Here is a 27,210-nt window from a genome sequence, read left to right as displayed (position 1 = left end):
GCGCTTTTAAATTCGAAAACATGAAAAAGTTTCAATTATTGAAATGCGCAACTTTGGGGCTGCACAAAGGGTAAAATTATTATGGTCCGCCCAGCTTGAGAGCGCTGCAAATAATAACAATAATAATCACAATAACCAAAAGAAAGGAGTTTCCATAAAGAAATGAAAGAAAAACAGCAAGGAACAAAGTGGGTTTGTCCCTTTTTATGCGCACTTGGCACTCGAAAATGTCGTCCTAGTTCCCGCTCCTGGTCGAGTGATTATTGTAGTTATTGTTGTTGCTGTTGCTTTAACATGCAGTTGATAATTTGTAGAAACTTTTCACTTCTCTTCCATTTTGTTGTTCAACATTTTTTGGTTGTTTTTTTTTTCGCGAAGTACACGCCACTTTGTCGTAGCCTTGTTTTCGTTTCGTTGCTGTTTTTTTTTTGTGTTGTGAGTAGATTTCTGTAGGGCACCCAAAGTTGATAGCTTTTTTATCGACTCACCTGCAAAACGCAGGTGTATATCTTCATTTTGCTTTCATTTGAAGTTATTTTCGCCTCTGCTGCATCTGCCAGTGTTAGATAATCCCTTCTGTTGGTACTTTCCAAAGTATTTAAGCCACTTTTTTGAAAGCACTTGAAGTTTCTTAAGCGGACCCAGTACAGTGGTTTTGACATTACAGACAACTTTGTTTTCACATCACATCCGATAGATTTCGTTAATACAGTCTCACCTACTTATATTAATAACAGTATAATACCTGATTGAGCTTGAAGTAGAGAAACTCCAATACATTATGGCTGTGAGCTACCTTCAATTGCACTTCCCTCCAATTGTTGTAATTAGTTATTGTATTTAGCGTAATTGGCCTCGCTAAAAGAAATTGGTTACCATTTTCACCGGTACGTCGTGTATTTTTTGGAGAAGTAATTAATTTATTTGTGATCTTTGTCTCTGCCATCATCAAGTTGACACACGACCTCCTCGCGGTGCTCTCTGGGTAGCTTTCCGGCTCCATCCGGAGTTGGTAAGTGAGCAAATGTGTGCAGCGCTTTTGTGCGTAGGGCTTGGGACCCACCACATGAAAATTTTTTACTCCCAGTGAAGGACATAACAACAGCCTCGGATAAGGAACACCCAAAAGTTGACGACCCTAGCAAACGTTTAAAGGACCACGATTTAAGGATATGCACCTGGAATGTCCGGACCCTTAACAGAGGAGGTGCTACTATCCAATTGGCGGATGCTCTCAATAAAGTAAGAGCTGACATCACCGCCATCCAGGAAATGCGATGGACAGGTCAGGGTTGCTCCCAAAGAGCAGCCTTTGACATCTACTACAGCTGCCATGCAGAAAGACGCGAATTTGGATGCGGTTTTGCGGTCAGCAAGAGATTGCGTAACTGTGTCTCTAGGTTCACACCTGTGAACGAACGGCTGGCAACCATCCGTGTCAAGGCGAGATTTTTCAACATAAGCCTGATTTGCGTCCACGCTCCGACGGAGGACAAAGACGAGATTACCAAGGACGAGTTCTATGCGGGACTGGAGACAGTCTATGACCGCTGCCCCTCTCATGACATTAAAATTGTTCTTGGCGATTTTAATGCCAAGGTTGGAAGAGAGCGCGTCTTTGCCCCGACAGTCGGACAATTCAGCCTCCACGAGACAACATCCAACAATGGACTGAGGCTAATTGACTTCGCCGCAGCACGAAACATGGTGGTGAGTAGCACCAGATTTGAACACCTTGATATCCACAAAGCTACCTGGCAGTCACCCGATCGAATGACAAAAAATCAAATAGACCATGTTGTGATAGATGGAAGGCATGCATCCAGTGTGCTGGACGTGCGTACGTTCCGTGGTGTGAATATTGATTCGGACCACCAACTTGTTGCAGCCAAGGTCCGCATGCGATTATGCATGGCGAAAAATGTACGCCCCAACACGCAGCGAAAACTAGACGTCGGAAAGCTGCTAGCACAACAGACTGCCGAAGCTTACTCCGCTCAACTCTCTGAGCTGCTTTCTCAACCGTTCTCGGAAACCGATACTGGTAGCGGACTTTGGGCACATATTTCCCGCTCACTGCACACAGCCGCAGAAGATGTCATTGGTTTCCAACAGCCGCTACCGAGAAACCAATGGTACGACGAGGAGTGCCGCGAAGCCACTGCAGCGAAGAATGCCGCGTACAAAAGAACCCTGCAGACGGCGACAACGCGCGCTGTGCATGATGTATATCGGGAGAAGAAGAGGGAGGAGAGGCGGCTTTTTAGACGCAAGAAGAGAGAGCAAGAAAAGCGAGAGCGAGAGGAGATGGAGCTTTGTAGAGACAGGAACGACGCTAGGAAATTTTTCCAGAAGGTGAAGCGTCTAACACAAGGTTTTAAGCCCGCAGCGTCAGCCTGTAAGAACTCGGAAGGAAATCTGGTGGTGGACGGGCCAGCGGCACTGAGACTGTGGAGGGAACATTTCTCCAATCTTCTATCAGGCGAAGATGTTAACAATTCCGCCAGCGGAGATGACCCCACAGAACCGATCGCCGACGATGGTATTGAAGTACCGTCACCTAGCCATGACGAAGTCGAAACAGCCATCCAGCGGCTCAAAAACAACAAATCTGCGGGAGCAGATGGGCTGCCTGCGGAGCTGTTTAAGGCAGGCGGCGATGAGTTGGTAGGGTGCATGCACCAGCTCATCTGCAAAATATGGCTAACTGAAAGCATGCCTGATGATTGGAATCTCGGTGTCCTATGTCCCGTCCTAAAAAAAGGTGATCCCACGGTCTGCACCAACTATCGTGGAATCAGCCTTCTTTCCGTCGCATATAAGGTCATATCAAGCGTAGTGTGTGATAAGCTAAAGCCATTTGCGATAGCACTGATTGGGCCTTATCAGTGCGGCTTTATGCCTGGTAAATCCACCACTGACCAGATATTCACGCTACGCCAAATCCTGGAGAAAACCCATGAGTTTCAAATCGATACCCACCATCTTTTCGTCGATTATAAAGCAGCATTCGATAGCCCGAGGAGGGAACGTGTATATGCCGCACTGTCTGAGTTCGGTATCCCTGCAAAGCTAGTGCGACTTTGCAGAATGACGTTGAGCAACACTCGTAGCTCCGTCAAGGTAGGAAAGGACCTCTCCGAACCCTTTGATACCGTTCGAGGTTTCAGGCAAGGCGATGCCCTCTCGTGCTATCTCTTCAACTTCCTGCTGGAGAGTGTGGTGCGCAAAGCTGGTGTACACCGAGGCGGAACGATCTTTTTTAAAAGCGTTCAGCTTCTTGCGTACGCTGATGATATAGACATTATCAGCCGTACCAGGAGAGGCGTCACCGGAGCATTTGCGGCTATTGAGAAGGAAGCTGCAAAAGTGGGTTTGGTGATAAATGAGAGCAAAACTAAGTATATGTTTTCCTCTAGCAGGGACACGCGGCAACCAGACTCCCAGATCGCGGTGGAAAACTATACTTTCGAAATGGTGAAAGATTTTATGTATCTTGGCACCACCGTCACAGCAACCAACGATGTCAGCCTAGAAATCAAATGGAGATTAACTCTAGCCAATCGATGCTACTTCAGCCTCAGTAGGCAATTGAGTAGCAGAGACCTTTCCCGAAAAACCAAGCTAACGCTCTACAAGACGCTCATCCTCCCCGTGCTGCTTTATGGTGCAGAAGCATGGGTGATATCGCAGACTGATGCAGCAGCTCTTGCAGTGTTTGAGAGAAAGATGCTTCGGAAGATCTTCGGTCCCATACGCGTTGGCGACGACTACCGCATACGATGGAACAGCGAACTGTACGAGCTCTACGCTGACATTGACATAGTCAAGCGAATAAACATCCAGCGGCTAAGCTGGCTAGGTCATGTCGTGCGTATGGAAGAAGACGCTCCAGCGAAAAAAGTTCTCGATGCGGATGTTGGGGGGAGACGACGACGGGGGAGGCCTTGCCTACGTTGGAAGGACCAGGTAGAGAACGCACTTACTACCTGCGGAGTGACCAACTGGAAGCGACGCGCGCGAAGCAGAGGCGCGTGGAGAGCTGTGTTACGTCAGGTCATAGCCCGATAACGGGTTTGAAGACCAGTCAAGAAGAAGAAGAAGAATTAATTTATTTAAACAAACCCGCAGTTTTGTGAAATATTTATATATGTATTATAAATGAAAATAGAGTTATTAAACTGATTTAAAATGTATTCTAATTCATACTTATTAGCTAATATTTAAATTCTAGAAGATATTTAAATCGAATATATATATTTAAATCCCATCTAATGGAAACTAAAATACTCTTTAGAATAATCTCTTTCTAACAACAGCGAAGTGAAATTAAACTAACATTGTGGATGTTATCTTAACAGTAAAGAGCATTTGGCAGAGAGCTTTTTCGCTGTCACATTACCATAACAGCCAACGAACAGTGTGTAGTCTGTTAGCGAATTGGCGAAACGACTCATACTGATTGTCCTTTTTTCACGGCTGTTCGCACATAACGCTCATTGTTGTTTTTGCGGGTATCGTTGTCTTTTATCATTCATAAACAATACTCATAATCGTCGCATTTATAACAGCGCGCACGCTCGTCTTATTCTGTTTGTTGTGCCCGGAAAATTTATGATATAATTAGCAAATTGTCATGTTTTATGTTATCATGCATGAAAGCAAGGCTCGCATTACGTTTTGAAAGCCAGCAGCAAGCGCAGGATGCAAACTAGTTGTGTATATGCCGAATGTAAGTACATGTATGTAAGAATATATTTTGAAATGGTTCCTGCCAATACTTATACAAAGCAAGCGTAGAAACCCTTTAATAAACAAACAGTTGAAAATAAGGTGTCGAGCAGTAGACGAACAAAAACGACACCACATGGCACTAAAAACGGTCTCAAAGCCAGAGAGTCGTCTAGACAGGCCTTCGACAGGTCTGTATTGGATTGTGCCGTGCTGCTGCGGGCCTCTTAAGCTGTTTTCGGAGCTCTCCAGTTTTAATCAAAGATGTACACAGCCATAACGTCGAAGGTGCAATGCGCTTGGATGTATGTGTTGCGTGTTGCATGTTGTTGGTGTGCAGTTTTTATTGAGGCTAGTTGAGATTGTTGCACCATTGTTAGGCTTCTACTTATTTATTCGAATTATATTACAAGTTTTTATTTGTTACTTGAACTTCCGATTGTAACGCCGGTTTGTAACGCGGAATTAATTGCATTGTGATGTGAAGTAAGTGTAAGTAGTAATAAAATTGCCATTTCCCTCCATATTCGCATAAAATTTCATTTAAAACTGATTATGTTTCGACAGACAAATACTGTGGGCACATACATATGTCATAATTATACCATGAATATGTTATTTAAATTAAAACAATTAGAAAAACTTCTGTGAAATTTACTTTTCAAAGCCTACATCTAAAAAAGAATAAAAATTTGTGTACAATTTATTTGCTCAGACATTTATATGCATATGTAGCTCAGCATAGGTAGTTCAATGAAAACGTGTTTTTTATATGATTGCACATTATATTTTCAATTTAAAAAAAACAGACTCGATAAACCTGCATGAAAAATTAATAAATGGTTTAACAATAATAAGTATGTATAACACAGCTTCAGGGCTCATTGCGGCATATGATAGAAATGCGACGAGTCTTCTGAACTGGATTGCCACAAAAGGTAGCATGCTCATTAGCCAGGATCTCGTGCGTAAAATTATATCGGGCGGTATGGCTCATGATATAAAGTGAGCGACGTGGTAGCAAGAGATCTGCATAGAAATTATCATCCCGCAGTGGCACAGGCTGATGTCGATACGCCGTATCCTTTTCCTTGTCGTTAGAAGCCGTGTTGCCTTGCTGGTATTTTTCAGCATCTGTGCGCACCAAACGCATGACACTGTCACTCAGCAAGCTTATGCCCGATATGGTGTTGCCGCAATACTAAGAAAATAAAAGAAATTACTCTTTAAGACATAAATAACAATCAGTGCCGCACCTAAGGACTTACCCGCGTGCTGTCCACATGCGGTTTAATGACACCGTCAGCCGCCAAATCCAATATATGAACATAGGGCATAATTGCACCATCGAAGGCCACTTGACGCACACGCTCTAATACAGCACGATTGTGTGGATACCATTTTTTACGTTCCGTTTCGCGAAAGCCTTGTATCGCCTGCAAAGATGATGATATATTCGGTGAGACACAATCTTCTTAATGCCTCAAATTTACACTTATGTACATCATCCCAATGATCAGTCTCGTAACGCAAACGACTCATATACGGCTCAATTTCCTCATGCAGCTGCTGCTCCTCCTCTACGGTAATGAAGTTGCTAATAATGCGCATGTGTTGTGTGAACTCATCTTGCTCCAACACCGGCCATTTGCCATGAAACTTTATTAGACTGTTAGTGTTATTGGGGTTTGCGGCAGCTGCAACCAAACGAAATGCTCTTTATCAAATATTTTTAATAGTTGGGATCTACTTTAGCGCCGCGACATAGCAAAACGGACGACTAGCACTGGATATATAATTTTCTTTCACTTTCTTTTGTGTTCACTCACCTTCATTATGTAAGCGCCGTAAAAGGCGTTTAATTGGTACGCGTCTGCAAAAAGTAAGCATAGTTAAATTGTATTTTAAATGAAAAATATGTTAGGCAAGCCAAACGACTGCAAACAGCTGTTGCTGCTGTTTGATAACTGCACAGGGCTGCCACCTTAGCCGCACCTAGCGTTGCCACTCGACGCACGCAAAGCTCTAACATTGGACGTTAATTTTAAAAGCTTCGAAGTGCACACATGTTTAATCAAATTGTCATTAAGGATTTAAATTTTAAATGGTAACTGGCTGCATTACTATTATTCAGTACAAAAAAGACTACCGGGCTATAAAGTAAAAAAAAAACACATGAAGTTGGAAGTTAGTACAGAAGTGAGCATACTGCTGATCCATTATTGATATGTGTACATATGCTGAACATGTGCTTTGTTGCCTGGCTTAGTTACATACATACATATGTATGTATGTATACTTAACAATACTGAAATTGAAATCACTTGTCATAACTGTTCACATATGTATATTGTTTCAGATTTTTGCCTAGATATGTATATATGAATATTCATACGTTAGCGCGCACACACATTATTGTACTTACATGCAAGTAAAAACATTTTCCATGCAACGTGTGCATTTCCCTTGGGCGCTAGTAGTTTGGCTCGAACACACATAATACACAAGAACAATGGAATAGGTAGAACGAAAGTGAGTGGCACAGCTGTACAAATTTGGTACAACAATTCCTATCCATCAACTCCCTAACTAACCCGTCACCGTTGCAGTATCAAGGTATTCCCTGTCTGCATTTGAGAGTTCGAATTTAAAATGAAATGACATCTAGTGTGCCCTGTCCTCGCACTCCTCAGGCTATTCAATCTATGTATGTAAATTGCTCACTGATACATTTGGCGTCACCAGAACCGGCTCCATTACTCAAATGCAGAAAGTTAAACCAAATGTTGAACATTCTCAGTCAATGTAATTTCATCCAGCCAAACAACCTTTTAAATGATTTAACTTCAGATCATAATTTTATTTAAAATTTTCTTGATTCAAAACAGTGCTTAAAGAATATTCTTAAGAATGCCACTTTAAAATATTCTTAATTAAACAATTTTGTATTTGTATTGCTAAGTTTAATATTATTGGTTAACAATTTATTGGAGGATATATGGAAGAAAAATACAATGGAATAGCTAACTGTGGCTTAACCCAAGTCAACGTAAAAGTTGGGAAATAAAGGCCTATAGTTACGTTAAATAAGTATTCAAATAATGTATGTATGTATTCTGTTCATTGGCTGCCATAATGAGCAATTTATTGAATTGTGTGTCAAGATTGAACATTTTGTGGCATTCCATCTACCAGTCCAGTGATTTCGTCCTGCCCATTTCATTAAGAGCGAAAAGTTGAAATAGAAGTGGAATACAGAGCAAAAGGTATAGAAACAACTTTTTTTTTCTAAATGTGCAGCAGTAATTTGTAAGGCGTAATAAAATCGTAGGTAAAGGAAAATCAACGGCGAGTAGTAAATACAAATGGACGTACAGCAAAAATTGAGTGGAATGTTGGGTATCCGGCGTTTTTTAAGCCATTTGCCGGAGAGACCACAAACTGATTTAATCAATGCAAATGATAGGGAGGAGGTCAATGTTTTGTGTTCCCGACCCTCCTAAACATTTTGCCGCGTACTTGTATTAAAAATTAATAGCATTTGTCTTTCGTTTCTTCACTTTTTTGTTGCCGTTGTGTGGAGTCTGAAATAGAAATCTTGGGGTCTTGCCTTTGGTCACCGACTATAATTGTTTCCACAGTTCCCTTTTGCGTTCACGTGCGTTGGCGTGTAAATGATAAATGAGGGGTAGCGAGAACGCCCGAGTCCTTCAATGGCCAGCATCGCCACTAACGGCCTATTAGATGCTATTGTCCTTTTTGGCATTGCTTTGTTTTGTCGCCTTCGTCTGTGTTCTTGCTGTTTCTGGAGTCGGTTTTTTATGGCCCGAACATTTTTTGTTTTAGTCAAGAAAGCAAACTTTTACTAACCGCATTTGAAAAATGTTGAAGAGCAGTGACTTTTTGCCCCTAACTTTCTCTTATAATAGCAGAGTTAAGAGAGAAAGTATCTTAGAATCAAAAGGTCCTGACAAAGAATCGCTTTTACAATATAGCATGTGAAAAGCTTTGAGCACTAGTAATTGTTCCCTAATATTTTCTGTAAATTATAGCTTATGCAGTATATTCAAAAAGTTGATAAGAAAAATGGTAAAATACTTGTATATTTATTACGAAATTGTTGTACGAAAACCTTGTCTCATAACATTTGATCATTATAGAGAGATTTTAAGAGTCAAACAGGACACACTATCCTATTGTGTATAATAAATTATATTTAGCTTCATAATCCAACAAATCCGATTTTCCCGGTCCATCGAAAAATTGTCGTTTTGTTAAAGTTGATGTGGGCGAGCAAGTCCTTTATGTAATTTTTCTTAATGATTTGAAGTTTTCTTTCAGCACCGTCATTTTTTGTTGAACTTTCATCTTCACCATCATCTTCATCCGCTACTATTTTTTCAGTGACGTCATCAAGTCCATCATTCGAATTGACGATATCAATTTCTCCACTTAAAACACTAAGCTTAATTTCCTTCTCGGGCTTAACAATTGTGTCTGATACGACATTAGGATTTCTTTTCATTCTTGCCACCTCGTTAAGTCCATTCATCGTAATATAATTTTCGACCATTTTAAAACGTTCAGTTTCGTCAAGAGATCCACTTGATAAGATTACGTACTTCTCGAAAACATCAGAAGTTAACTGAAAGGCTTCAAAAGAATTCATAGAATATCCCCATTTCTTCTTTAGCGCCTACATAAGATTACGTTTTAGCAGTTTATATACGTATATAGAATAGCATATTACCTGACCAATCTTTTAGATAAATTCTTCGTTAACAATATCGTGAGCTATTTGATAGAGTTGAATGAATTCTGCAAAATTTAAGTATTCAAAGCGTGGTCAATACATTCCGAAATTATTGATGGAACTAGCCACTTGTTGCCGCACACCAATAATTTGGAAAAAAAATCTACGCATGGCGAATGCATCGCAAAAAAAAATGTTTTAAAAAATAACCCTTCCATAGAAAAAGAGGCCGATATTAGGGAAATAATAATTAAAGATGTTTTAAATCAAAAAATTTTATAAATCAAAATAGTCTGTTGTTAGCTAATACTCTATTCAATATAAATTACATTAAAATTTGTTATTATTTACATATGGCATGCGAATATTTGTAATAAAATTTTAGTTTAGTAAATAGAAAGAAGGAAAGGAGTTAGACAATGAACTGATACTGATTTAGAAATACTCTTAGTTTTTTTTTTAAATAAACTCGCAAGTTGTGTTTCAAAAACCATTGCAGCAATCTTAACACTAAATAAAAAATTGCAATGGGAAACACCCTTTTCGTAATTTTCTTTATTGCTTTTTTTATTTTTTTATATTTTTTTATATTATTTTAAAATTTTTTTTTTTTTTAAATAGCTGGTATTTAAAATTAAATGTGATTGTAAATGAATTTCAATAAATATGATAATATATTGTGCGACTGATATTTTATAATCGATAGTTGCATTTTTATTAATGATGTAGTCTGGTAACGCTACAAGCGAACAACAGCACATGAGAAGAGAAAAAGAAGCGGCAGAATGGTACCACAAAGCAGGCGTCAAAACAAATAAACAAATCTGAGTGTCGCTTCAGCACTTGAAAATTTTGTTGTCGTTTATTCAATAGAGTTGTATATTCCACTTCATGAATGATGGAGTCCATTAATTTTAACGATTTCACACAAAAGGAACGCCACGATATCATAACTGCGTTTCTCATCAAAATGCGACAGGCCGATTCGTTGGCAAGCGCCCAGAACTTCTTTGAGTACTATTTGAAAAGGTTCTACAAAGTGCCGCCCATTCTACTTAATGACATTGCCTATTGCCAACGTGCCATGAAGACGCATATGTCCGTATATCAACAAATAGTAAAGGTATTCGCGCAACAAAAGGATGCCGTAAGTACAGAGGATGTTATGTTTTATGCTAGTTATTTGTAATATGTGTTCATATGTATGTTATAGGATATGATTACCAAGAACAGGTATTTAGAAGAGTTAGAGGAAATGCTGCATGAATTGAATGCCGAATGTCAGTTTTTGTTGTTGCGCCTGCAAGATGACATTGACGAATTCTGCTTGGCCTTCACGAAACAACAACTGCAACCCAATCAGCAGATGCTCCAGTCCGTCGTAAGTAGCGCCCTTGTACCTCTCATCTGCTCTGCGCACAATCTTATGAAACCGCACCATGTGCTGGAGCGTCCTACGGAGCAGGAGCTGCTGCAAAAGTATTTCACTAAAGGATCAGGCGAGCAGCAGCGAGAAATGTCGTATTCCCGGTCTCTTCTACGTGCAAAACAGCCAAGCGGCAAGGAAATGAATTGTTCAAAAAACCCTGTCAGAGACACTAAAGCATTGAATGCAACACAAAACGAATCTGAGCCTCCCCTTGCAACGGTACAAGCGGTGGAATCGAGTCGCCTCAATTTGCAGGCTGCTCTAAAGCGCGCACGCAGCAAGCAACTCAGAGCTAGCGAGGTAAGTGGCGGTGAAAACTCCCCGTCTGCTAATACTGCTTCAATGGCTCCACCGGACAAATGCAAAGAGTTGTTCATGTATGGCTTTGGACTCTGCACCCATACCGAACACAAACGTCTGTCTCTGGCTCGTACAATGGTCAAAAACCCTTAAAACCAAGTTAATTCGTTATTGTGAGGAGCTTCAAATAATGTATATAAATAGGTGTATGACACTATCATGGTGTCTAAGCAAGTTCAATGATTTTAATGTCTACCTGTGAATACAACATAATAGATAATATAAGTTATTTTCCTACATAAATTGCTTCGAAATTGTGCAAATTTTCCTTGAAGCAAATGCTGCCGCTATGGAGTCGTCTGCGTCGCCGTAATGCCAATGGGGTTAGACGCAGCTCCGCAGTGGCCAAGCATCGTGCCTATAACATTGAAATTGCAAACGAATTGTGGTCACTTTGGGGCAATTTGCATCCGTCTGCGCCAGTCTTCCCGAACAGTCAACGCGGTCATCAGATACTGGCTTGCTGTGTGCTCGCCTGCTGCGCAAGTTGCCTCTACCAGCTGGACGATTGGAATGCCCAGCTCTTGGACAGCATTGTCGTGAGCGGAGATGCGTATTATGCGGCAAGCATTGCACTCATCAAACAACGAGATTACGAGTTTTCTTTGGAAAATTTGCTCACTGAGTGCACTTTGTGTGCGCTAAAATTTCGTGTGCATCTGGAACATGTGGTTTATGGAAGGGTGTGCGGCTCCCGCATGAATTTGGCCGATGCACTCGTCTATTTCTTTAGCCAGCATCAGTTGGGTATTATACAACTGCGTGGTTATGCTTTGGCCATTGGCTTTATACCCCAATACGAATCAGGTGGTTTTTTTTTCATGTACGATTGTGAGGCGCAGGGAACTCCATTGTTTGTTCGCTCTCAAGGCACTTCCTATATATTGCGCATGCGCCGCCTGCAGCAATTGCTGTACTGCATTCTTGTGACACTGAGAAAACGATGTCGAAATGCCAGCTTCTCCATCCATAAAGTGGACGTACTCAATAAGAAAAACAATATAAAAGGCCACAGTTGAGCTATGATACAACAATGTCGATAAAATAATTTTATTTGGAAACAAATTGATAAATATTTAACTTTAATTTACATATTTGTAATTGCGTACAGTTTAAATCGGATAATTTAAAAGTTGCAATGCATTCATAGGAGAGCATGAGACCATTAGTCCAAGAAGATCACATTGTCATATTTGCATTTCTTCGAAGGCAGCTAAAAAATGAAACAAAAAATATATATATTTACATAGTTTAATGGAGATTAGTTAAGTGTTTTATTTAGTTAAACGAAAATAATGAATTTTGCTGAATATTGCGCTTGTTACACACCTGCTCTAAATGTGGTTCCACACGGTAATTACAGCGTCTTCGTCGTTTCGCTCGTTGTGGTCTCGGCACTGCGTCATGTTCCCTTCGCCTGCATAGACCAAGCTGGCGTAGGAACTCATTCTTAGGTATCGAATCATTGGTGATGTTCCATTTTTGCAGCAACTCCTGTAGGGAGGAGCGCGGCTTTACATGCTTGGGCTTCGGTAGCAACGCTCCAGTCGGCAGTTGTCCAGTCTGCGGCAGTTCCCTAGCTATTATACATTTGTTCAGATCGTCGCGCACAAAGAGTCCGCGATCTGACAGAAACTTGCGAAAAGTTCTTGTGCTGAGGCTCAACAGACGAAGTACGTGTTTGTAGTCTGTCTCGATATCGCCGATCTCGGTAGCAATAAAACACTTGAATTCTTTAGTGGCACTATTATTTTGTTGTTGCTGGCTGCAGTGCTGATAATACATTCATATGTTGTTTATATACATAAGTATGTGTGCGTGTGTGTATATATATATGAGGTTACATGAACATACATATGTTTAGTAGTACTTACATGCAATGCCCCAGCCAACTGAAGCAATGCCCACTCGCAATAGGCAATGTCGTTTTTAATATGTTTCGGCATCACATAATGTTGCTCTAAAAAATAATCCAATAGTTCTGGCGTCATGAGCGTTACGGTCTGTGTAAACATTTTTAATTGTTACACACGTATCCCGTCTCTTGTTTACTGTTATAATTTCAAATGATGGTCTTCTTCCATCTACTGCTTATCAATTACTTCTTCTGGTATCGGTATGCTAAAAATTAAACAGCTGATTCTGCGTGACGTCACATATTAGAGAAAGTACTATTTATATGGAAGGAGACAATTAAAATATTTTCAAATTTGCTACACAGACTATAAATATTTTTGCAAAAGAATTACATACACAGATTAATAATAATGATAATAAAAAAATCAGTCGCTTGACTTCTAGACTACGTGGAAAATATGGCGTAATTAATTTAAATATTTTGTTGAACACATTAGGGGATATCCGATTTCGTTTTAATATTTGATTTTAGTGAAATAACTTTAATCAAAACTCAAACTGTAGTCGGGATGATCACTTTAAACTGAGCTTGGCTTAAATATTAAATACTATTCATGTTATCCCTTGGAATTTAATACAAAATCATAAATAACCAAGCAACGTTGGTAGATAGTCAGATTAATCTATTATTAACTTAAATCAGTTTCCAAATGGTTACGAGTATGATACAATTATGAAAAGAAACGCTAAAGATGAAATATCCATTACCCTGAATTACATATGCTTTGGTTATTAAATGAAACTAAATTAATAACTCAAACTATTTCTTGAGGTGTAAAGGCATTCTAACAATGATATTGAAATGTGTCTTGGATGTGATTTGCTTAAGAATAGTTTGACCGCATTTGGCTGGGAGCCGCTGTTCAACACAATCAATTAGAAATGAAAATCAGTAGCGGGAATCCCAAAAATTTTCTGAACTGCACCTAATTTTTTTTGTAAACCTCCACATTCCATATATTCTGAAGATTACGGTTGTGTAGGTGCTTTTACAGATTACGATTTTCTTTTAGCTTTGTTTGGATATAGTATTTATTTATTTCAAACACGTATTTTCATAATGTCAAGTTTATAAACATAAGTGTGAATATTTAAACAAAATGTTAGGCAGGGTTCTTGAGCAGCAAGATTTTTTTTTTTTTTTATAAAAATAACAAATTTCGTGCCCACCGCTGGTATAGAGATTTAAAATAAGTTTGATTATTTAGGACTGATTTACTCAGAAGATTTATTCCCATCAGCTGCTGCGCTAATTGCCCAGTGCGATTACTTCAGCGACCAGTTCCTCCATTTTGGAGTTGTCGGTGGGGCACTGACGGACCTGTTGCGAGTATTTGCTGAATATCTTCAGCTGCTCTTTGTCCAATTCTTTGCCGTGGAATCGATACATATTAATAGTTTTCGTAATTAAGGCACCCCGCAATTTGAGGTCGACGATAGTCTTGTTGAGGGCAGCCAAGGCTATGTGGCACCGACTGTGCTTAAGATAGTATCCATCTGTCTGGCAGCTACTTATGACGGCCATAACGACATCGACAAGCGGCTCATTTAGCTCCTCAGCCAGCTTGGGCATATCGCTCTTATTGAAAATGGCTCCGGCGAGAGGTGTTAGGACGATATGATTGCGCTGAATCAAGTGCGGCACCAACTGGCAGTATTTGGCCACAGCCAGCAAGCTGGCCTGTTTAAAGGTCAGGTGGAGATGGCCGTGCTGCAAGAAGGGCTGCTGCAATGGTGCCGGCTTAAACGCGTAAGTCGAAATTATCAATTTGTTCTTCAGCGGCTTTCCCTTGCTGTTTGTGGTTTCTAAGATAAGGCTCCAAACTTTGTCCTTGTTCTGCGCCTTGCTCGTTTTTGCCTTCTTGCTATAATCGAAAATCACCTTTTCGGCAAAGCGACGACTGGTAGTCGCATTTTCGTAATGTGGCTCAGCGGAAAAGTCTGGACAAATTTCAACAAAAAGTTTGGCCAACTTTTCGTAGTCAAAGAAAAATTTCTTGTTTGATGTGTCAGTCATGTTGCGGGTCCTGAAAATAAAAGCATTGATAAGTAAAGAATCAGATAGGAAAGATCGTGCAAGCCTAAAAAAAAATTGAGTGAACCTGACGAGAATTGAATTTATCGTGAAATTTTGGATTCATGTTCTGAATTACACCTTCCTGTTTCAAGTTGGAATTATAACCTTTGTAGTACATTTTTTTCCTATAATTACAGTCTATGTTTGGTGACTAAATAAATAAATTATTGAATAATATCGTATATTGACTTTAGCTTTAACCCAAATAATACGGTTTCGTTTGTTCTGCCAGATAAAATATAGCATTAATTACATACTTGTACTTATTTAAATTTAATTAATTAAACTAAGCCGCTGAAAAATGTAAACACAAATCCGTTTAGCATTAAAAAGTAAAAAATCCTGTGAAAGTTATACAAATTTGTATCTTAAATGTGGATAACTGTAGCGGCAGTTTGAGCCAATCGCTAGAACTGCGCGATGACAACTTATGATAACTTTCAAAGGCGCAGTACTTATAAAAAGACATACATATGTATGTATGTAAACACATACGTATAGTATGTATATACATATTTCAACTTATGCATGCACATATGTACTTATACATACATTCATATGTGTATAAGAAGATAAGAGCTCTAATACCACTGAGAATAACCGAAAAACACATTCATATAGTACAAGTTATTTATTGATATGCCTAAGAGTGAATAATAAATATTTTTAATATCTCTGTTTTTCCTTTTTTAATTTTGAATTCACTCAGAATTGCGTTTTGAAATTTAAAGCACGTACCCAACCCAATAGAAGCACTGTAATGAACTAAGAGTGGAAGCCGAACAAAGGCAGCACCAAAGGCATTTTGTTTACAAATGAATGCATGAAGTATAGATATTTTAACCACACAATTTATCGTTGATCGGTAGCAATTTCAGGGGAGGTCCCATGATACATTTTAATTGATTGCGTACAGTGCTGGAATTTGTATACCCTGTACCCAAAGGGTGAAAGGGTATACTAGTTTTGTGTGAATGTATGCAACATACAGAAGGAGGCGTGGCAGACCCCAAAGAGTGTGTATATTCTTGATGAGGATGACAAGTCGAGTCGATATAGCCATGTCTGTCCGTCCATCCGTCCGTCTGTCCGTCTGTCCGTATGAACGCAAGAATCTCAGCAAGTACAAGAGCTAGAATAACCAAACTTGGTATCCAGATTCTCCTAAGTCCGAGAAAGTGAGAGTTTGAGTTTTTTTTTGTCGGTGCATCCCCACTCCCTCACAAAGTCTAACGAGGATTGAATTTCCAAGGTACATTTTACATTTTTACATTTTGAAAAACTAGCTTGGCACGTTGCTTAAGCATCCCATCCACAGGCGAGCATGTTGCCTGAACTTGCTCGGCAGCTCAAATACATTTTCCCAAGTATGTATGTATGTATAATCATAAATGTCAAAATGATTGAATTATTTGTCGAATAAAATATCATTGACATTTTATATCTCCTCAGTCATTCACTTCAAAATTTTCAATACACTGAACTAAATTAATAAATATTTTTAGATGGAGCCGAACTACAATGATGTCTTGACTCCATTAATATTGGCTGCCATGCAATATCTGAACCGCCCTGCGACCCTGGATGAGATTGTTGACGCAGTCATTGAGGTGTTGGGTCCGATCCGCGATCAAATGAACACTCACTATTTCAAAGAACCGAAATTGAAGTATCGCAACAGGAACTGAGTTGACATCTTCTATATTGATATCGGTTCGGATGGAACAAAAATGCATGCTGTTCAAAATATGAATAAACAGATCTATACATACATACGTACTTGTATATACTATATTGCCCCTTAGTACGGGGCCATTGCCCATTATATTAAATTATTATCAGTTCAACTTTTCACGACTCTCGTTAATTCATAACTCGAGGGACTCTTAAAATATTAAGAATTATCAAGTGTTTGAAATATCAATTATTAAGTGTTGATCAATAATTATTTATTAATTACTATTCTATAACACTGTCAAAAGAGTAACAGTAACTGAATGATAACTAAACAAACCGATTCGTGTGAAGTTTTAAAAAAACAGTTACCGGGATGGATCTTGAGCGGTGACCGTTAGATGCGCCGAAGTTGATTTTTGGCGCTTGCGTGGCGTTATGTGTACGTTGATACAAGTTTAAACTTGTCGCAAAATGTACTTACATCCAATCTTTCCGCCTCTTTCTCTATGAAACTTTGCATTGTCCAGTGTTGGACGCCGATGAGTTCGAATTAACGCGTTGTTTTGTTATATAGCAATGATTTTTTAGTTCGAATTACCAAGTGCATAAAAATGTATTGATTATTCCGAAATATAAAGAGATTTTGTAGGGAACTCGTGATAACTTTGAATTATAGAGAGTTTCGAATAAACGCAGGTTTGAATTAACGAGCGTCGACTGTATTATTTAGTTGGAAATACATACAAGTATCTTGATGGAAATGCTAATTTTCAATCGGAAATCGATAAGCGCTCGCTTCAAATTCGAAGTGCCCTGACTGGACATGGACACAAAAAGCAAAATCAGTGGAGTGGAGACCGTCGAGTAAAACGATTGTGTGTGCTTTGCTCCAAACAATTTTAAATCTAAACATAGATTCGGTGCATGTACTAAGTATATATATACACATATATGTATGTTGCACAGTCAGCAAAAAGTGTTTGTTTCAACGATCGTGCCTTTGTTGGATTCTGAAAAGTTTTGTGTATGTAAGCATGTACATATCTAATGTTATTGTTATAGTGTATGTATTATATGTATACTTTTTTCATATTTGGTGAATCAGAAGATGGCAAGCCCCTCTCAACGTCAAAGCAATGGTCTGGACTTTGAACTGTTGTGCGAAACATTTGCTGAGATATGTCCTGATTTCAATTCTGTTTCGTCGACTGGAAAATTGTGGAGCTTGGGTTTCGCAGGCAAAGTGCTATTTGAACTTGGTCCCAAGATGCGTCAAATTAAGCAGAGTGGCGAGCATCAGATGTGGCGAATGCTCTTTGAAGATAACATGAGCGTCTACATATACACTGACGTCTTTCCGCATCAAATTAATGTGCAGCCCCGTCAACACGATCACAAGCTGTATCTGACGCTCAATCAGGCTAGTTTGTTAGCCGTGAGTGCTTTGTGCCGTATGTTACCCTTGCAGCAAAATCCAATTAGGCTCACACCCATGGCCAGTGCGATTTTCTCACAGCAAAGTATTCCGAGAATTGCGTCAGATCTGTCGACGCTGTTGGGGCACAACGTAGAATTTGGTCAAGTGTTCAAGGCCGTTATCAGTAGTTGTCAAGTCGATGGCTTTCATTTGGCGGATAGTGAGTGCCACATTGCCATTGTGGCAGTTGATACAACCGCTAAGGATGCAGTGCAGCGCCAGAAATTGCGCGACAAGACTCTGCGTCTCTACGAACAAAGAGGGAAGACGTTTGATCAGTCGCAGTACGACGTTTACGCCAAGCACTCATATATGGCTGTGAATCAGATAATGAAGCATATTCAATCAACTATTATAGCAACGTTGCCATCTTCTAAATCAGATGATTAGATCAGTTTACCAGGCTATTCTAGTGTGGCTATGTCTGTCTCAAATCTCCCCATCCCCATAGATGTGAAAGTTGAACCCAGCTGCCAAGAAAATTTGATATCGAAGATGTTAAAACCAATGAAGTGACCCAGAAAGGAAACCCTTGGGAAGTATAAAATAAATTTTTTTAAAAAAGACCCAACTACTCACAATGTTTTTCTTAAGTTTCAAAGCTCTAATGAAGTATGAATTGCATGTAAAATTTTTAGATGAAACTATACCTTTGCCGCCGTACAATGGAGTGTTGTTTGCAATGCGAGCAAATAAAGAAAAATCGCGTAGAATGTTAAAATAAATTGTTTCAACGACGAGCGCAAGTTTGTACGAGTATATGAGAGGAGATATAATCATAAATAATTCATGTACATGTAGTTTAAGGGCACTCCGTTTCAGTCCGCCTTTATGGCCATGTTAAATAGTTGCGTAGCTCGTAATTTCCGCTCGAAGCCAATGCCAGCCCCCATCGATAGTGTCAATCAGGCATGCGTGTTGATATCATATTGGCGTACAAGCCATAAAAAAGGGCGCAAATGCCATTCGAGATTCTTAAAACCGTGTAAAATTTTTACGAGTAAATGCTCATCAGCTGAGTTCACTTTGGTACTAGCAACCCATCAAAGCTGACTCTGAAGCCCCTTTGAAGCAAAAATTTGGTGGATCTGTCGAAGCATGCGACATGCGATATGCGACGATGAGTTCGCAGCTCATAAAATGCATGAAGACGACTGAAAGCAACAGCAATAGCCACAACAACAACAAAGCAAATTGGCAGCAAAGCGCGCTCCCATCTCGGCCGGATGTCTGTCTCACTAAATGTTAGTCAGCAGGGTAGCCGCCATTTTTATGGCCGATGGCATATAGTAAGTAAAAATAAGTTCATAGCTTGTACGATATACTCTATTGCCGCTGTCTGTTCGCTTTTCAATTTTGCTTGCCAAAGGTCGAGCCAGTGTCCTGCATAAAATTTGTTGTGTTGCGTTGTTGGTATTCGGCCATTGTGTGTACTGGTGTTATACGGCCTTCCGCTTTTCAATTGCCAGCAACTTTCGCTTGGTTGGCAGTTACAACAAAAAAAGCAAGCCATTGGATTTTTGGTTCAAATAAAATTTGTTCGTATTAGCGGAGTTTGTTTACTTTTACACACACAATGGCAGAGAGTTTTGCCGAGCGGAGTTTATCTTTCTTAAGGACACTGGCCTAACGCAACCTTTAACAGGACCTCTGTTTAAAATGTTCTTAAGCGAAATTGAAGCTGTAGTATTGCGTAAAACAGTTTAAATATGGTATAATGTTAAGAGTTAATAAGAAATATAAATTTGACTGCAAAAGCCATAACAGTGATTTTTTACACGCATACCACACGTTTATATAGCGCTGACATGGTTAATATTTTATTCGCATTATATGCATTTCAGTGGCTATAATTGAAATTACATTATATGTTTTTTTTTTTCTAAATCAAACCTCTTTGTTTTTATAATTTGAACGGACTTGGTTCGCTTACGCATAGCGGATTCGTATTTAGTCCTTCGTTTATTTTGGTAACCGCGCTGTTTATGGTGTTTAAGACTTCTGCGATTTTGTCGAGCCGCTTTATGTTTTGCTTTTGTATGATGACCTGTCTTCCGCCGTGGATAATTAGTATTGCTGCCTGTTTCTTCTACTGATATATCTGCATTGGGATTATATCTATATGCGTAGCACGTGATTCTTCCGTGCTCCAGGAGGCAGAGGTAGCTTTTACTTCGTGATCCTTGACCGGGTGGTGATGGTAAGCATGAATTTGGAGGGCAAGATGGACATGGTGGACATGTTGGGCGTCCTCCAGGTGGTCTTCTTGTAGGTCTGCCACCTTCATCGCTCCATTCCTCACTTCCACCTCCGCCACCTCCGCCACCGGGTGGTCGACCTCCACCTCCACCACCGGGTGGTCGACCACCACCTCCACCTCCGGGTGGTCGACCTCCACCTCCACCACCGGGTGGTCGACCACCACCTCCACCTCCAGGTGGTCGACCTCCACCTCCGGGTGGTCGACCTCCACCTCCTTCTTCATCGCTCCATCCTTCGCTTTCACCTCCGCCACCGGGTGGTCGACCTCCACCTCCACCTCCGGGTGGTCGACCTCCACCTCCACCTCCGGGTGGTCGACCTCCACCTCCACCTCCGGGTGGTCGACCTCCAGGTGGTCGGCCTCCAGGTGGTCTGCCTCCAGGGGGTCGACCTCCGCCTCCACCTCCGCCTCCTCCTTCATCGCTCCATTCTCCACTTTCACCTCCGCCACCGGGTGGTCGACCTCCACCTCCACCTCCGGGTGGTCGTCCTCCACCTCCACCTCCGGGTGGTCGACCTCCAGGTGGTCGGCCTCCAGGTGGTCTGCCTCCAGGGGGTCGACCTCCGCCTCCACCTCCACCTCCGCCTCCTCCTTCATCGCTCCCTTCTCCACTTTCACCTCCGCCACCGGGTGGTCGACCTCCACCTCCACCTCCGGGTGGTCGACCTCCGGGTGGTCGACCTCCGGGTGGTCGACCTCCGGGTGGTCGACCTCCAGGTGGAGGGCAAGGTGGACATGGCGGACATGTTGGGTGATTTCCAGGTGGGTGGCCTCCAGGTGGCCGATCTCCAGGTGGTCGACCTCCAGGTGGGTGACCTCCAGGTGTTGGGCATGGTGGACATGGTGGACATTCTTCATCGCTTCCATTCCCCCCTCCGGGTGGTTGTCCTCCAGGTGGTCGACCTCCAGGTGGTCGTCCTCCAGGTGGTCGTCCTCCAGGTGGTCGACCTCCGCCTCCATCTCCGGGTGGTTGTTCACAATCATCACAAGGAGGTCTGTTTACCAAGCACCATATCTTTACTTTATCAACCATTTCCTGAATTGATGCCCCCCCCATTAACTCTACCATGACTTGCTCACTAATATCGCGCAAGAGTTGTGGATCGAGGACATGGCCCTTGTTATGTTTTTGCACATGATCGATGAGAATCTTTGAGGCACCCAAAATGGCCACTTCTAACAGGTCCTTCTCGTCCGTCTTAGGTTCGCACGCTCCATCGCTGTTTCTTTGCGTATTCGTAAATTTTGCGCGTTGCAGATGGGCCTGCACCAACACTATGCTGCTAAATATAAACAGCACTAGCACAAGCCGCTGGAATGGAAGGGAGACTTTTAAAGTAATTTACTAGCTTTTACTGGGTAGTATGAGCCATATATACCATCGCGGATCACAATGAGATCTGGCTTGAGCTGTCTAAAAAAATGGACTGACATATTTGATGGCAAATTTAAATTTGCAAGAAAATTCAATTATGTTACGTAATATGGCTACGTAAAATGAATTATTCACATTTTAGCATTCTAAATTGATTCGTCAAACAAAACCTTTATTTATTATTGTTTTTTTTGCAGCTTGATTTCAAGGTTTTGATAATCACTCAATTAATTCTAGATATCGTGGGCAATCGTTTTCGTTTGTTTTTATTTAATTCATATATTTTTATATAAATACATTCCATGTTTTTTCCAAAGAAGCAATTAATATCCGATTCCAATTTGCATTTTGTACACTGAAGAAGGAACATAAATACCAAATTCGTTAAAGATATATTCAAAATTAAGAAAGTATCTTACAAAGATTGATTTTGCCACCGATTGGTTTTGCGCTTTAATTAAGACAAACTAACGGTTCTGTTTCAAAAACTTTCGGTGTTCATATGGGCGGCCGTATAGAAATATATAGTGTATATATCTATATATACAAGTAGTATGTACTATTCAGTTTTATCCTCTGCGTACGAGGTAGAAATCGACTATCAAACATTTGAACTTACTGCAGCGAATAAATAAATAAATTAATGTTATTTTTTCCTAAAGTTTATTGTAATATTAGTACTACAAGTAAAAGGTGAATTTACATTTTTTTATTTTATTAATAGTACAGGGTATTTAGTAGGGTATTTAGGAGGCCGGATCGACTATAGCATTCCATTCTTTTTAACTTAGGATATTATCAGATTCGATATAGTTGTTACACTAGGGGGCGTTTGGAAGTTTAAATATGTACATTTCATTTATTTACGCTATTAACATTTTTTTGCGCAATAAATTTTGGTTTAACAAATGGATTAAGTTTGTGACTATCAGTGGAACTGTGAAAAACGGATTTTTCTGCATGGAGCCCAGTCTACTTTTTATGACTTGCTTTAAAATTCCAAATACATAACTGCCTTTGATGAGATTTTAAAATGGCTCGGAATTCAAAAATTCACTTGCCTAAAAGTCATCGTTCGTTTGTTTGTTTTGGTTTTTGGCTTAGGAGCGATGGCATGTCAGTGACTCGCGACACTTACAGCAGCGGAACATAAGCAAACACACATATAGAGGTAAACATACATAGAAAGAAATTACGCTTGCTGTGCATTCGTTTCCGCTGCAAACATGGCCACCTCAATGCTGTCGCTGCTCACTCGCCTTCTCATTCGCTCACATTTCCGTTTCCTTCCTTGGCGAGCTTCAGGAAATCGACGCATTGCCTGGCTTTGAGCAAGTTTTTCGATTCGATTTTGTGCCCATTGCTTTTGAGATTGTGGAAAGGGCTCATGCCAGTTTGCGCATGATGAATCGTCCTGGCGTACAAGGATGTACGTGCCTTCATCACAGTCGTGGCTCATATGCTGCGTTTGGTAAGTGCTCGTACCGCTCTGCTATTTGGTTTTCGCGCTAGCAGCAAACTGAATGTTTTTCACGATTTTCTACTCCTCCGGCAGTATTTAATGTTGTCTTTTTTATTTTTGTCTCCCGCGCTTGCATATTTTGAGTGCAATTTTGTTAAAATCGCCTCACAGACACACATTTGTTTGTGTGTGCTTTTACCAAATCGTTCACGTAAGGCGTGCGTGTTTCTTTGGGGGCTGGCGGTCTCTGAAGAGCTTCCAATTCTATTGCATTTCAATTGATTTTCGTGCCCGCGCCCAATGCGAGCTCAAAAAGGTGATTTACATACCACAATTGTGTTTACTGCGAAATGTTTTATTGATGCAGATATGAAGGGTCGCTGCGTTTGCGGAAGATCTAAAACTTTATCGAATATATAATTTGGCTTGATGATTTGATTTATTAAACATACTAATTGCCTAATTTAAACAAAAAATGTTAAATAAATAAATCACACAGAGTATTAGTAAGGTCTTAGGCCGAACCTGTTTTCTTTTGTAATATCATAATTGATTGTTTCTTTACATCGCTACTAGGACCACTTTGTTTTCAATAATTAGTATGAAAATTAGTTATTTAAAATATTTATAAATATATTATTTATTATATATTATATTATTTATTATAGAACCATATTTGTAAGTATGTGCAACAGCAAATAGATTAGCTGCCTGATTTGATGTCGTTTAAAGCTACTGTCATTCAACTGACAGTAATTATTTATTTCTTTTACAAGTAATAGAATACACATTGTCCCCGCTTGGGGCATTACGGGGATTACGTTACTAGAAAACCTCGTGTTAAGCGAGACATGGACGCCATACAAAAGTTAAGTTCGAAATGCAAGAAACAATTGTTTCTTGTTTAAACTTCTGGTGCTTTTAAGGTATTTGGATATTTTCAAAATTAACAATAAGTTACTCCAAATGTTAAATATTTATTATATACAGATTAATCTTATTAAAAAAGGAAATATTTTTAAGCGTACACAATTTTAAGGCAGCTGGCAAGTGGCATTGGCATATATTCTAATTATAAGCCGTTTTCGTGCTAAGCATTTTTTTGTATGCGATCCTTTTGCTTGCAAAAGAAAGGATTTGCGTTTGTTTATCGACTTTAAACTGATTTTTGTAGCAGACCTTATAGGGTAAAAGTATTTCTTCCAACTCTCTTATTAGCTGGAATGGTTTTTCCAAGCTTCTTGAAGTTTTTCTATGCTGTAACGTTTTCAGCGTGTTAAAAGAGAAAAGGTAGCAAATTTTTAATCAATTTATACCGAGTTCGTAGTAAAAGAGATCGTGTTAAGCGATAAGATGCATAATCCTAGTGGGAATTTCATTTCCATTCCATTCCACGCAAGTTCCTTGCCAGAATTTTGCAATATCAATCATTCAGATATTTCTATTAGAATAACGAATTACGATTTCATAGCTAGAGGCAGAACGTGTTAATGGGTGTATGTAGACTTGTTTGGCTGAATGGCTTACTTTTGCTTACGTTTTCCTTCACGAACTACCAGTTTCTTAATCCGCATCAGAAATAAACGCCCCATCAGCCCAGCTCAGTAATTCCAATGAAAAGCGTTCGCTTCAATAAGCTTTTTTATTGCCAGCAGATATCGATGGAGATTGTCTCTGATGATGCCAGAAACACGTAAGTTAAAATGAAAAAAGCTTAAACAACAAAGTAACGGCCGTCGAGTTTATTTCGGATGTACAAACCATACGAGTATGTTGGTGTTGTTGGTGATGTTATTGGCAGGCGATACGCTGCTGCCCTTTCCTTAAAAAAAAGAAAAAACCGAAAACACAAACACAAGCGAAAGAAAAATACGAATAAAATTAAATGCGCAGAGAGAGAGAAGAGTACCCGAGCCAGTCCCTAAAGTGTTGCATGGGGCAAGTGGGCGCAGTGGAGACAAAATGAGATTTACAGCTCGCTTAAATGTGCAGCATTGCTGTTGTAGCTGGCGCATTGCCTGGAATCACATTTTGGTAACTCACTGAAGGCAGTAGATAGCGGGTACTGGGTAGTGGTAATGCCATTATAAGGGACTCGCTTACTTGCCTGCTAGGCAGGCGAATCGGGCAGTAAGTCAGTCAGTCAGTTAGTTATTCCGCCAGTCGACCATACAAGGTTATTGTTGTTGCTGCTCTCGTTTTAATTTTTCACGCAAAGATTGGTCGGAGTTGGTGGCGACACCAATGATTCACATTTAACAGTCAGGAAAGCCGAGAGCAAGAACCAGCAGCACCAGCAGCACCAGCAGCAACAACAACAATGAAAACAATAACCAAATGCAGCATAATGCGTAATAATTGTGAGCTAAAAGATTAAACATGAATAAGACGGCAAAAGCGAGCCTACGATGAGTTGCACAAAACCCCATCAGGAGATCTTTGAATGTTACAAAATATTAATTTAAAAAATGTTAAGAAACACTTATAACACAACAAACATTTCAAAATCATCACCTTTCGAAAACGTACAATATTAATTGCAATGTTTTTGTTGTAAGTGAATAAAATATATTTGTAGGGCATTCAAAAGCTAATTAAAAGTCTCTTCGACTGGTAGCTAGTTTTTCCTTCGGCTACACCAACCATTAATTTCATGTTTATATTGCAAAATTATTTTACGTTATTACTAGCAATTATTTTGCTTGCCAACCAAGTCGTGAAGTTTCATTAAAGGACCCCAGAGAATAGAATAGCAGAAAACAATAAAAGTGAGAATGGAAACCCAAAATAAATGTAATGAAGCAGGAATGCAGCAACCCACAGCAATTTTATCAGGCAAAACCATTGTTCGGATTCGTTAGCTAACTGATCGGGCGATTTTGTGGCTAGCAATCACTGCACTTATCCATTATGTGTAGGGCCATAATCATAATTTGAGTTAATTGGAAAATAAATAAGGGAAAAGTTTTATGGCTTTTAATAGCTGTGGTCGATTTGATTCTCTTAACGGGTTTTTCATTTTCTTACCCTTCTTTTCACGTTCTTTCTCTTCCGTTTTCTTTGTTTAAAATCTGTCCTTTGTGGGGTAAATATTGAACTGTGTGGTTATGGTAGATTGCCTAGTGCTTAAAAAAGGAAAGATTTATTAGTGGGCGTTTCTAGGCAGCATTAGGGCTCGCTGATGAGGGAAAAACAGCTACGAACGGGGGGGCTACTGCTGCTTACAATAAGAAGGACAGTAGATCCTCCTCTAGATGCTATAGTGTCTACTCAGAAATATTAATAATTTGATTAAAATATCTTTAAAACCAAAAAAAAGTGTTCTACATATAGTGCTTGTATGGTAGTTTTTTTTTAAATAATGAAGCTATAAATTTCGGTGTCTGTAGCTAATATGATATAACAGCTCTCGCGGTTCATACGGGCGGATTGACATGTATATATGAATTTCTTTTATAAGACTATCTATATATATGTATACCCTTTCACACACTTGATAGAACAGTGTGTGCCTTTAGTTAAGCTGCTAGCTAATATGAATGTTGCCATTAGTGAAATGGCTTTATTAATTTGTAACTATAGATAAAATATAAATATATATATATTACGATTATATAAACTGCAGTTGTCGTTACATAAGCTGTAGTTGGAGAGCAAGAATTCGTTGTTCCTTTTTGCTTAAATTCGTT

At 39.8% G+C, this 27,210-nt stretch overlaps 7 protein-coding genes across 9 annotated transcripts; 3 read left to right on the top strand and 4 right to left on the bottom strand.

Moving 5' to 3' along the window:
- The first annotated feature begins 3,000 nt into the window (after nucleotides 1-3,000).
- LOC115623192 lies at nucleotides 3,001-3,618 on the top strand. Its single transcript, XM_030517414.1, has 2 exons — nucleotides 3,001-3,369; nucleotides 3,423-3,618. Exons 1-2 carry the CDS (start codon nucleotides 3,091-3,093, stop codon nucleotides 3,585-3,587), a joined length of 444 nt encoding a protein of 147 aa, XP_030373274.1. The 5' UTR covers nucleotides 3,001-3,090; the 3' UTR covers nucleotides 3,588-3,618.
- A 1,883-nt stretch (nucleotides 3,619-5,501) lies between these two features.
- On the bottom strand, nucleotides 5,502-6,681 carry LOC115623188 (alpha-ketoglutarate-dependent dioxygenase alkB homolog 7, mitochondrial). Its single transcript, XM_030517411.1, has 4 exons — nucleotides 6,561-6,681; nucleotides 6,235-6,428; nucleotides 6,000-6,167; nucleotides 5,502-5,932 (listed from the first exon to the last, which is right to left on the bottom strand). Exons 1-4 carry the CDS (start codon nucleotides 6,619-6,621, stop codon nucleotides 5,606-5,608), a joined length of 750 nt encoding a protein of 249 aa, XP_030373271.1. The 5' UTR covers nucleotides 6,622-6,681; the 3' UTR covers nucleotides 5,502-5,605.
- Nucleotides 6,682-10,332: 3,651 nt separating this feature from the next.
- Nucleotides 10,333-12,359, top strand: LOC115623186. Of its 2 annotated transcripts, none has more exons than XM_030517409.1 (2): nucleotides 10,333-10,631; nucleotides 10,698-12,359. In XM_030517409.1, exon 2 carries the CDS (start codon nucleotides 11,552-11,554, stop codon nucleotides 12,290-12,292), a length of 741 nt encoding a protein of 246 aa, XP_030373269.1. In that variant the 5' UTR covers nucleotides 10,333-10,631; nucleotides 10,698-11,551; the 3' UTR covers nucleotides 12,293-12,359. The 2 variants fall into 2 exon arrangements, with proteins under 2 accessions (XP_030373269.1, XP_030373268.1); XM_030517408.1 differs by having other exon boundaries at nucleotides 10,698-11,496.
- Nucleotides 12,360-12,376: 17 nt separating this feature from the next.
- Nucleotides 12,377-13,280, bottom strand: LOC115623189. Its single transcript, XM_030517412.1, has 3 exons — nucleotides 13,148-13,280; nucleotides 12,603-13,046; nucleotides 12,377-12,486 (listed from the first exon to the last, which is right to left on the bottom strand). Exons 1-3 carry the CDS (start codon nucleotides 13,262-13,264, stop codon nucleotides 12,439-12,441), a joined length of 609 nt encoding a protein of 202 aa, XP_030373272.1. The 5' UTR covers nucleotides 13,265-13,280; the 3' UTR covers nucleotides 12,377-12,438.
- Nucleotides 13,281-14,330: 1,050 nt separating this feature from the next.
- Nucleotides 14,331-17,090, bottom strand: LOC115623187. Its single transcript, XM_030517410.1, has 2 exons — nucleotides 17,048-17,090; nucleotides 14,331-15,217 (listed from the first exon to the last, which is right to left on the bottom strand). Exon 2 carries the CDS (start codon nucleotides 15,205-15,207, stop codon nucleotides 14,440-14,442), a length of 768 nt encoding a protein of 255 aa, XP_030373270.1. The 5' UTR covers nucleotides 15,208-15,217; nucleotides 17,048-17,090; the 3' UTR covers nucleotides 14,331-14,439.
- Nucleotides 17,091-17,798: 708 nt separating this feature from the next.
- On the top strand, nucleotides 17,799-18,988 carry LOC115622964. Of its 2 annotated transcripts, none has more exons than XM_030517113.1 (2): nucleotides 17,799-17,968; nucleotides 18,050-18,988. In XM_030517113.1, the coding sequence occupies exons 1-2, from the start codon at nucleotides 17,900-17,902 to the stop codon at nucleotides 18,809-18,811; spliced, it is 831 nt and encodes a 276-aa protein (XP_030372973.1). In that variant the 5' UTR covers nucleotides 17,799-17,899; the 3' UTR covers nucleotides 18,812-18,988. The 2 variants fall into 2 exon arrangements, with proteins under 2 accessions (XP_030372973.1, XP_030372974.1); XM_030517114.1 differs by having other exon boundaries at nucleotides 17,799-17,972.
- Nucleotides 18,851-22,095, bottom strand: LOC115622280 (translation initiation factor IF-2-like). The gene is made up of 3 exons (XM_030516182.1): nucleotides 22,064-22,095; nucleotides 20,703-21,996; nucleotides 18,851-18,891 (listed from the first exon to the last, which is right to left on the bottom strand). The coding sequence occupies exons 1-3, from the start codon at nucleotides 22,064-22,066 to the stop codon at nucleotides 18,851-18,853; spliced, it is 1,338 nt and encodes a 445-aa protein (XP_030372042.1). The 5' UTR covers nucleotides 22,067-22,095.
- Between the last annotated feature and the right edge of the window lie 5,115 nt (nucleotides 22,096-27,210).

Source organism: Scaptodrosophila lebanonensis, unplaced genomic scaffold (assembly GCF_003285725.1).
Source record: "Scaptodrosophila lebanonensis strain 11010-0011.00,11010-0021.00 unplaced genomic scaffold, SlebRS2 tig00000043-arrow-pilon, whole genome shotgun sequence".
Classification (NCBI taxonomy): Eukaryota; Metazoa; Arthropoda; class Insecta; order Diptera; family Drosophilidae; genus Scaptodrosophila; species Scaptodrosophila lebanonensis.
The sequence above is the reverse complement of the archived record's forward strand: the minus strand, read 5'-3'. Positions and strand labels throughout refer to the sequence as shown.

Excerpts from the sequence above, each read along its gene's own strand:
- LOC115622280 (XM_030516182.1), bottom strand. Across the intron at positions 18,892-20,702 it reads TGAGGAATGGAGCGATGAAG|CTGGGTTCAACTTTCACATC; the intron begins GTGGCAGACCTA and ends TTTTCTTGGCAG.
- LOC115623188 (XM_030517411.1), bottom strand. The coding sequence starts at position 6,621 with ATGCTTACTTTTTGCAGACGCGTACCAATTAAACGCCTTTTACGGCGC. Across the intron at positions 6,429-6,560 it reads ACGGCGCTTACATAATGAAG|CTGCCGCAAACCCCAATAAC; the intron begins GTGAGTGAACAC and ends GTTTGGTTGCAG. Across the intron at positions 5,933-5,999 it reads CGCATGTGGACAGCACGCGG|TATTGCGGCAACACCATATC; the intron begins GTAAGTCCTTAG and ends TTATTTTCTTAG.
- LOC115623186 (XM_030517408.1), top strand. The coding sequence starts at position 10,380 with ATGATGGAGTCCATTAATTTTAACGATTTCACACAAAAGGAACGCCAC. Across the intron at positions 10,632-10,697 it reads TCGCGCAACAAAAGGATGCC|GATATGATTACCAAGAACAG; the intron begins GTAAGTACAGAG and ends TGTATGTTATAG.
- LOC115623192 (XM_030517414.1), top strand. The coding sequence starts at position 3,091 with ATGACGTTGAGCAACACTCGTAGCTCCGTCAAGGTAGGAAAGGACCTC. Across the intron at positions 3,370-3,422 it reads TTGAGAAGGAAGCTGCAAAA|GGACACGCGGCAACCAGACT; the intron begins GTGGGTTTGGTG and ends TTCCTCTAGCAG.
- LOC115623189 (XM_030517412.1), bottom strand. The coding sequence starts at position 13,264 with ATGACGCCAGAACTATTGGATTATTTTTTAGAGCAACATTATGTGATG. Across the intron at positions 13,047-13,147 it reads AGTTGGCTGGGGCATTGCAT|CACTGCAGCCAGCAACAACA; the intron begins GTAAGTACTACT and ends ATGTATTATCAG. Across the intron at positions 12,487-12,602 it reads TGGAACCACATTTAGAGCAG|CTGCCTTCGAAGAAATGCAA; the intron begins GTGTGTAACAAG and ends TTCATTTTTTAG.
- LOC115622964 (XM_030517113.1), top strand. The coding sequence starts at position 17,900 with ATGTTGCACAGTCAGCAAAAAGTGTTTGTTTCAACGATCGTGCCTTTG. Across the intron at positions 17,969-18,049 it reads TGGATTCTGAAAAGTTTTGT|AAGATGGCAAGCCCCTCTCA; the intron begins GTATGTAAGCAT and ends TTGGTGAATCAG.
- LOC115623187 (XM_030517410.1), bottom strand. The coding sequence starts at position 15,207 with ATGACTGACACATCAAACAAGAAATTTTTCTTTGACTACGAAAAGTTG.